Genomic DNA, 9923 nt, shown 5'->3' with positions numbered 1-9923 from the left:
GTAATAAGCATGTTATTATATTATATTTGCAGCAATTTTACCTGGGAGTTCTATTGATGTTAAATTTGACATTCCTGAATTGAATGATGATAACTATAAAGTCTGGAAAGAGAGAATGCTACTGCAGTTGGGATGGTTAGATATTGATTATGCTATTCGGAAAGACGAACCACCTAAAGTAACTAAAGAAAGTACTAAAGAAGCAATTGATCTTTATGAAAAGTGAGAGAAATCTAATCGTCTCTCTATTATGTTCATAAAGACAAGAATGTGTGCTAGTATTCGTGGTTCTGTCGATCAGCATACTAAAGTTAAGGATCTAATTAAGGCCATCAATGAGCAGTTTGCAACTTCTGGTAAAGCTCTTGCTAGTACCTTAATAATGCAGTTTTCATCTTTGAGGCTCACCGAGACTAAAGGTGTGCATGATTATATCATGCGCATGAGGGATATTGCAAATCAACTTAAGACTTTGGAAGTTACCATGTCTGACACTTTCCTTGTGCACTTCTTTTTATGCACTCTTCCTCCAAAATATGCTCCCTTTAAGATCTCTTACAACACACATAAGGATAAATGGTCAATTAATGAACTTATGGCCATGTGTGTTCAAGAGGAGGGCAGATTGTTAATGGAGGAAGGTGAAAAGGTGAACCTTACTGTTGCTTCTTCTCCAAAGAGGCAAAAGGGTCACACTAAAGATAAGGGAAAGGGAAAGATTTCAGCTGAGCCAGCCATTACGAAGGAGTCTACGTGTTTCTTCTGTAAAAAGAAGGGACACATGAAGATAGACTGCATTAAGTTTAAGGCTTGGCAAAAGAAGAAAGGTAATTTTCATGCGTTTGTTTGTTATGAATCTAATATGGTTAATGTTAATCATAATACATGGTGGATTGATTCTGGAACTACAATCCATGTTTCGAATACCTTGCTGGGTATGATAAACCTAAGGAAACCAGTGGGCAGTGAACTTTCAATCTATTCAGGAAACCAGATTAGTTCACATGTGGAAGCCATTAGGACATGCAGCTTAATATTAAGTAGTGGTTTCATTTTGCATTTGGAAAAGACATTTTATGTTCCGAATTTCTCTAGAAATTTCATTTCAGTATCAAGACTTGTACCTTTGGGTTTTACCTTTAAATTTTCAGACTCTGGATTCAGTATTCTCAGAAATTCTGAAATTATTGGTTCTGGTATTTTGTCTGATAATTTATATCGTCTTGGAACTGCAAAATAATATTACTCATAATTCTATGCATGTCAATGCTGGTTTAAAATGTTGTATTATGAATGAGAATTCCTCTATTTTGTGGCACCGGAGATTGGGACATATCTCCATTGAGAGGGTAAAAAGATTAGTAAAGGATGGAGTACTTGATACCTTAGACTTTACTGGTTTTGATACTTGTGTTAGTTGCATTAAGGGTAAGCAAACTAACATGTCAAAGAAAGGTGCAAAGAGAAGTTCTAGCCTATTAGAAATCATACATACGGATATTTGTTTCCCGGACATGAACGCTAATGATCCAAAATATTTTATCACCTTTATTGATGATTACTCACGTTATATGTATCTTTACTTACTTCGTTCTAAGGATGAAGCTTTTGATGCCTTTAAATTGTTTAAGGCTGAAGTAGAGAACCTATGCGGTAAGCGCATTAAGATTATGAGATCTGATAGAGGTAGTGAATACTATGGTAGATACACTGAGAACGGACAAGCACCTGGTCCATTTGCTAAATTTCTTCAAGAGCATGGGATTGTTACCCAATACACTATGCCTAGTTCTCCAGATCAGAATGGTGTAGCAGAAAGAAGAAATAGGACATTAATTGAGATGGTGCGTTGTATGAGAAGTAATGTTAAACTTCCTTCATTTTTGTGGGTTGATGCTCTTAAGATGGCAGCGTATATATTAAATCGGGTTCCTTCCAAGGCAGTGTCTAAGACACCTTTTGAGTTATTTAAAGGATGGAAACCGAGTTTGAGACATATACGCATTTGGAGATGCCCGTCAGAGGTGAGAGTATATAATCCACAAGAAAAGAAACTTGATCCAAGGACTATTAGTGGGTATTTTATTGGATATGCCGAAAAGTCTAAGGGTTATAGGTTTTATTGTCCATCTCATAGTACAAGGATTGTGGAATCAAGAAATGCTAAATTTCTTGAGAATGACTTGATTAGTGGGAGTGACCTAATTCAGGACATTGTCCTGGAGAGGGATCATCATGAAGTTCCACCCTCTAATTCAAGTGACAGATTGGTTGTCATTCACACTCCTCAAGATCAATCGAGTGTTACACAACCAATGATAGAAATTCCACAAAATGTCGATCAAAATATGGTAGATCATAATGAGGAAGAGGTTCACCATGAGGATGAACAAGTTCCATTAAGAAGATCTATTCGTGAAAGGAGAGATCGGCTATTCCTGATGATTATGAAGTATATCTACAAGAATTGGATTATAATTTTGGAGCTGATAATGATCCTATATCGTTTTCACAAGCCGTAAGTTCAACAGATTCTAACTTATGGATGAATGCTATGAAAGATGAGATGGATTCTATGGCATCTAATGGAGTTTGGGATCTCGTTGTATTGCCTGATGGTGTAAATCCTATTGGGTGCAAGTGGGTCTATATAAGACTAAAATATCAGATTCACTTGGCAACATCAAGAGACATAAGGCAAGACTCGTTGCTAAAGGATTCACTCAAAGGGAAGGAATCGACTACACGGAGACTTTTTCTCCTGTATCAAAGAAAGATTCTTTTCGAATTGTCATGGCATTAGGTAGCTCATTTTGATATGAAGGATATGGGCGAGGCATCTTATGAAGGATATGGGCGAGGCATCTTATGTCACTAGCATTAAGGTCCATAGAGATAGATCTCGAGGCATTCTGGGGTTGTCTCAAGAGGCCTATATCAATAAAGTACTTGAAAGATTCAGGATGAAAGATTGTTCACTAAGTGTAGTACCAATTGTGAAAGGTGACCAGTTCTGCTTGAACCAGTGCCCTAGGAATGACATTGAAAAGGAACAAATGAAGAATATTCCATATGCTTCAGTTGTTGGTAGCATTATGTATGCTCAGGTCTGTACTAAACCCGACATTGCATATGCGGTTGGAGTATTAGGAAGATATCAGAGTAACCCAGGACTTGATCACTGGAAGGCTGCAAAAAAAGTGTTGAGATACCTTCGAGGTACTAAGGACTACATGCTTATGTTTAGACGGACTGAGAATCTTGAAATGGTAGGTTACTCCGACTCCAACTACGCTGGCTGCATAGATTCACGTAAATCCACATCAGGATATGTGTTTATGCTAGCTGATGGAGCTGTGTCATGGAGGAGTGTTAAGCAAACCTTGACGGCTACTCCTATTATGGAGGCTGAGTTCGTATCTTGTTTTGAGGCTACCTCACATGGTGTTTGGTTGAAAAGTTTCATATCTAGGCTTAAAGTTAATGACTCTATTTGTAGGCCACTAAGAATGTATTGTGATAATTCAGCTGCTGTGTTTATGGCTAAGAATAATAAAAGTGGAAGTCGGAGTAAACACATCGACATAAAGTATCAAGCCATAAAGGAGCGTGTTCCGGAAAAGAAAAGTGATCATTGAACACATTAGCACAGAGTTGATGATTGCAGATCCCTTGATTAAAGGCTTGCCAATTAAGACTTTCAAGGATCATGTAGTGAGAATGGGACTTGGTTCCATTATGTAGTACATTCATTAAGTTTTTGTAAGAAACTTTTATTAAGTTGGATATTTTCTCTTTTGGATTTATGCGCATATTTATAAAGTAATGTTGAGAAATATCATTTTGTTTGAACCTCGAGTAAACGTGGGGTTTACACATTAAGTTCAATGTGTGTGGTGTGAGTGACTTGATATATTGTGATACATGGAAGATTAATTCTTGCTTTAAGAGAATTCGTCGCCATGATCCATATGTTGTGTCTCTTGTTAAATGGACCAAGTGAGAGAATGTAAGATATTTCCATAAATCAAATAACTATTATATTAATATTTAATCAAGTTATTTTATGGAAATTAAGTTGGTCCATTGTATAGTGAAATTTACCTAGGATTTTGTTTCCACTATTGTCTCCCATAAGTTACTACTCACAATTTAGGAAACTGTTCAGTTGACTCTTTGATGGCAAGAGTCTATATAAGAGGAACATATTTATTCTGATTAAGGTTCACCAAGCCTACCTCATTAAGAAAATACACCATATAAATTGTGAGGCTGAGGGTTTGGAAACCAAGTCAAATTTGGGGCATAAGGAATTGGGTTATTCAATAAGACGGATCAATTAATTCAAGCAATGGCTGGAGGTAAGTAATCGATCTCTTTTATCGCTTCCGCATCCAGTTTATACATGTTCATTATGAGACTAGAACATGTTAATTTAGACTATAAGAACTAACATCGGCAGCTGATGGGCCGGCTAAGAGCACTTTTGATGATTGTTGCGAGTTGGGAGCCGGGGAGGCGGCGGCCGGTGGCCTTGCCGGCAGGGGAGTTTCTTGAACATTGAGATGAGTTTTTGACGTGCTCTGGGACGGTGGTGAGGGCGGCAACCGGTGAGGACGGCTAGGATGCATTTGCTGTTAAATTGGAGATGCGGGTTTGCTGCCATGGTGTCGAGGTTGATGCGAGGCAGAGGAGAGCAGCGTAGTGGTGAAGGACAGAGTTGATGTCGCTGCTGGTGCTCTGGGCTGCCGTGGTGGATCAGAGGTGAGGCATAGATGAAGGTGAGTGGTGGCTGCTTGATGTTGTGCGGTGGTTGATGGATGGTGAGCGCGGAGGTGAGTGATGAATGGTGCGTGAATGAGCTGGTGATGATGAGTGTATAAATGGTGAGTTGGTGATGATGATGAAGGTGATGAAATATGAAATGCAGGGGATCCCATCCTTAGTGAATTCACATCTTCACACCTTTTTTATAAAGGTCAAAGTTGACCTTGCTCTTTCCCACTTGAAATTGCTCTATTTGACTGTTTTAACCCGTCTCAATTTCGTCTCGTTATTCCTTCTTGCCTATACATTATTATAATAAAGTAATAGTAATAGGTTGCTAATGAGAGATGTTCATCGTTACCAAAAAAAATAAAGTAATACTAATACTAATATTATAAAAACCCGACTAATTATTAAATATAACTAAGACGACTAATTATTATAAATTAGTAATTAAAATGAGCTATTTATTACAATTAAGCACGCAAAATCGAGTCGGAATAAGGTATAAATGTGGGGTAAAAAGCGACTAAAATGCTACTCATTAGTGATCTAGTAGGCAATACGTGACTATGTGAGTTTATCTCTTGTTTTTATTTTTCTTTCTTTTTTTTGCGATGTAGTAAGTACTGTCGTATTACTTATATTTGTGAAATTTGTTTGTAAAAATAAATTTGTTTTATTTTTTTCGTGTAAATTTTCCTTTTAGTACGTTTGTGAAATTTATTTATGTTGTACATATAGTTTTAAATGGCGGTTGATGACAGTTGGTTGAGGGCGGTGATGGGTGAGAAATTAGAGGAGATTTTGAGCATCCAGAATGACGGGGCTCCCCATATTTCTCTATCATTCTCTTATTAGTCTACTTTTCCACTAACTTTTCTATCTATCCTTCCCATTTCATAACATCTCTGCAACAATGAGATTCCTAAAAAATATTAATACACATAATAATTTAGGAACCTCCCCATATGCACCCGAGTTTGTTTGTGTTTTTATTTGGTAACCTCCCCTAAAATAGAGGCACCTCAAATAATGGGGGAACTATCCAGAACAATGAAGCTCCTTATTTGATGAAAGAGAGTGAATATGAGGAGGTAGAAAAATACCATTGTAAATGCTTTAAAAGAGAAAAGTTAGATAGAAATAAGAGGGAAAGGAGAGGAGCGAGCATACCGATCAATAGTATATCAGCACCCTAAATTAAAACTCGAAAGTAATTCCTTGCCAATCAATTTGGATAAAAGTACATTTGATAAAGAATAAAAAAAGAAAAATAAATAATTGAGTCGTTAATTATATATTTAATAACAGGCAGCATCAAATTCCTTTTTAATAATCTTCAAATTGCTCGTCGAACGGGGATGAATAGATCAAAAAGTGCATAACCGAAATGAAACAAAATCAAACATGGAAATTCTATCAAATAATGAGAAAAAGGCGACATTTATTAAGTTTTAGCCAAGACCTAGTGTACATACAGAATTAACACCAAGACATAACAAAAGTTATACACTCTTGTTAATGATGGACATTCCGATAAAAAAAAAAAAAAAAAAAAAAGTTACGTCGAACAGTAAATTCATGAGGAACCAAACAACGGAAGTTGAAAACATAAGAAGAATCACATTTGTTCACTCTCCTAAACTTTGAGCCACAAAACAACAATAGACGAAGATGATGAAATGGCAGTATAAACAAGAAGTTCAATGATGTAATTTAGCCCTGGTGACGCAACAACAAGTGTCGATAGCGATGCATTTGCCCGTTGAGCGTGAGACTTTGTCACGGCAGCCGGACATACATTGAGGAATTGAGCACCTCTCCATTTCCAATGTTCCATATGAGCACATTTGATTTTGAGCTTCCCCTGGTTTCATGTCTTCTTTATTTCGCGTTTGCAAAATAAAAAGCGACAAAACACGATAGCAAGTTAATAACTTAACTCTACTCGTTTTTGTGACTCATTTAGAACAACTTACAACAACAACAACCTTTATTGCGGTCAATAAGAGGAAACATAATGTACAAAATTAAACTACTTCATTATAGAGTACTAATACTATTTCGTAAGTGAGTGAGTTGCTATTTGCATAGGGATCAAACAGACAGTTTTATCAAGACTAGGGATGGCAACAGAATCCAGATCCTGCCCAGATTCTGAAATCCAGATCCTACGGAGCGGATATAGATCGCGATATTTAAGATCCAGTGGATAAGGATATGGATCGTATGGTCGAGATCCAGATCCTACCCTTAGATCCATTTTTATTTCATTTTCTTAAAAAATAAGTTCAGCTAAACAAATAGTAAAATTATATGCTTTGTTCTTTTAATTTTTTTCATAAATCAAATCATGATTTTTTCTGATTAACATTTTTTGGTTAAAAAAAGATACTTTTTTAGTGTTATTGTAATTTCATAAGACTTTATTTTTATGTTTTTAGAACTTTAGCTTTATTATTAGTATCTAATAAATGAAAATAGTATGTTACGTCGTAGTAAAATACAAAAAAAAAATTATATTTTAAGAGGGAATTTTCTTTTATTATCAAAAGGATATGGATATATCCTGATCCAATCCAGATCCTGCGGATCCGGATATGGATATGGGAATTTCAGATCCTGTAAATATGGATCAGATCTGGATCTTATAGGATCCTATCCAGATCCTACACATTGCCATCCCTAATCAAGACCTTAAGTGTGTGATACATATATTTAGAGTTGCTCGGACTCTTCACTATTACCTTGTGTACCCGTGTTGGACACTCGACCCTTGGATGTGGTAGGACAGTTGGACACTTCATTTTAGACCGAAAACATGATTTTTTTTTTCATAAAATAGACAAAGCCGACACTTGGAAACGCACTTGTGCTGGATACTCCGAACCAAGTCTGAGCCACATACGATGTTAGAATCTCAGCCTGTGGAAGTCTGGAGTCATTAAATTGTCTTAAGAATCTTTCGGAATAATTCCAGCCATGGAGTTATATAAAATACTACCTCCTATTTCATATGTTGTTCCACTTTTTTCAATATATGTGAGTAGTATTTTATTGAAAAGGGAATAACATATGAAATAGGAGGGAGTAGCATATTTAAACACCATTACTTATTTGAGTCATGGGACACAGTTGTGTACCTAAGTGTCAGACTCGGTTATTTTATGAAAAAATTCACTAGTTTTTGGTCTAATATGACGTGTCCGAGCGTCACAACAATGTCCAAGCTTAAGGGTCGAGTATTAGACTAGGGTAAGCGAGCTCATACAAAATGAACATAAAAAAAAAAGACTAGATGAGTAAAAAACTGGTGAACCATGTAACAACTAACAAGCAGTAGAGTAATTAGAAGCAAAGAAGTTAGCATACCAGCTGAAACGAGGAGCAGCAAAGCCAGAAAAAGAGGTGATGCAAGAGAGTAGGTCTTCATGTTGGGAGACATAGATGCATCGACTTAAGAGTAAAGCATTATGAGCTGCTATAAATAGAATACCCAAAATAACATGTTAGTTCACTAACTCAACAGGTTAAGTTAATCATCATAAGTTTAATAAAACAATAGAAAAGGAGCTTTGTGATGTGTATCAACTATTGGATAAACCTACCTACTTTCTGCGCTGTTTATCAAATTATATGCACCATTGTCCTGTTGCTTTTTGATTATCATACTAATTTCTTGTGATTATTAACCATGTATGATAATTAGGACTTTAATGACAACATACAATTGTTGCATATATGCGGCTAAGCAACAATTCGATTAGCGGAGTACTCCGTATATTGTTATCATTAATTAATTATTCATATGCACTCGATTGTCAAAAAAAAAAGAAAAAAATAATTATTCATATGCATGCTTTAAGCTGGTTTAGCATCTTTTTGTAGATTATTAGTTAATTGCTTTTTCCTGATGCGGAACAACCAAATGATCTGACAAATGGAACATTACATGTGTTGATCACCATTACCAAACTCCTAACCTTACTCCCTTCCTAATTCTAACACAAGACATAGCTCAGCAATACTGTCAAATCTCGGTTTGACACCAGGATCTCAAAAACACGCGTCAGGGCTTGATCTCAGTCATTTCCCTATGAAAAATACGGAGTATGAAAAATGATACTCGTACTGCGTAACTATTTTAATTCCTAAGACCCTCTTGTTACTATGGGTTAAGCAAATATATGCAAGAGTGCTGCGAATCCTATGACCCATTTTCGTGTAGGAAAGAGTTCAAAGGTGATTTCACGCAGTGGATGCTTGGAAAAAAGTTTCCACTAGGTTAAGAGTATAGCACAACCAGAATAAAGAACACCAGTCATCTTGCCAACTTTTGTGTAACCATCCCATTAACAGTCACTTTACAGAGGCATCAAATAGACACAGGACATTTTCATACACAATCTATTTTTTAGTCACGGAGGACAATAATTTGTTCATTATTCATCGTTATCTCCAAGTACTCTCTCCGTCCCCAATCTATTCTTACGCTTGCTTTTGGCACAAATACTAGGTGAGTAATGCTGGAAGATTGTCAACTTGTACATGTTCATACGGAAACGTAAAGAAATAATCAAAACACCCAAATAAGAAAATCGGGACGGACGGAGTAATAATTAGTGGCCTGGGATACCAATTTTAATTTTCATCGCCCTTTGATTGGTATAGCGATCTTACTATTGGAACTATGCCCCCAGAGCAATCGTTATGAAACGTTTTTGAACGAAATCCATACAGTGTAATTATTAATGGAGATTAATAATTAGATGACATTTTCTTATTATCTTATTAAGGTGTTAATACGATGATAAATCCTTAATTAAACTGGTATACTTGACATCATAATCGAGATTATGATAATGAGAGTCGAGTATTATAGAGTTTAATCTAAAAGTGTTCTTGGTCGTTGGATCATCAGAATGGGACTACGATAATCCGGATAGACCAATATATTGATAACGGTACTCATAAGATGTGTATTAATGGATCTCATTCTTAAGTTATAATATAGATAATGCATATGGGGATATCATTATTGAACGTGATCAAGAGTGAGATTTCCCAAATGGTTATTATTACCTCTGCACTGTCAATGTGGAAATTCTCTTAAGGAGTAATTGTATATTTTATCCTTTGACCTGAGATCATCA

The 9923-nt window shown here is 36.1% G+C and overlaps 1 protein-coding gene across 1 annotated transcript; it reads left to right on the top strand.

The window, feature by feature from the left end:
- The first annotated feature begins 268 nt into the window (after positions 1-268).
- LOC141620348 (uncharacterized) lies at positions 269-1240 on the top strand. Its single transcript, XM_074437245.1, has one exon. The coding sequence runs from the start codon at positions 269-271 to the stop codon at positions 1238-1240; it is 972 nt and encodes a 323-aa protein (XP_074293346.1).
- Positions 1241-9923: the final 8683 nt, after the last annotated feature.

This window comes from Silene latifolia, chromosome X (assembly GCF_048544455.1).
Source record: "Silene latifolia isolate original U9 population chromosome X, ASM4854445v1, whole genome shotgun sequence".
NCBI lineage: Eukaryota > Viridiplantae > Streptophyta > Magnoliopsida > Caryophyllales > Caryophyllaceae > Silene > Silene latifolia.
This window is presented reverse-complemented; position numbering and strand designations above follow the sequence as displayed.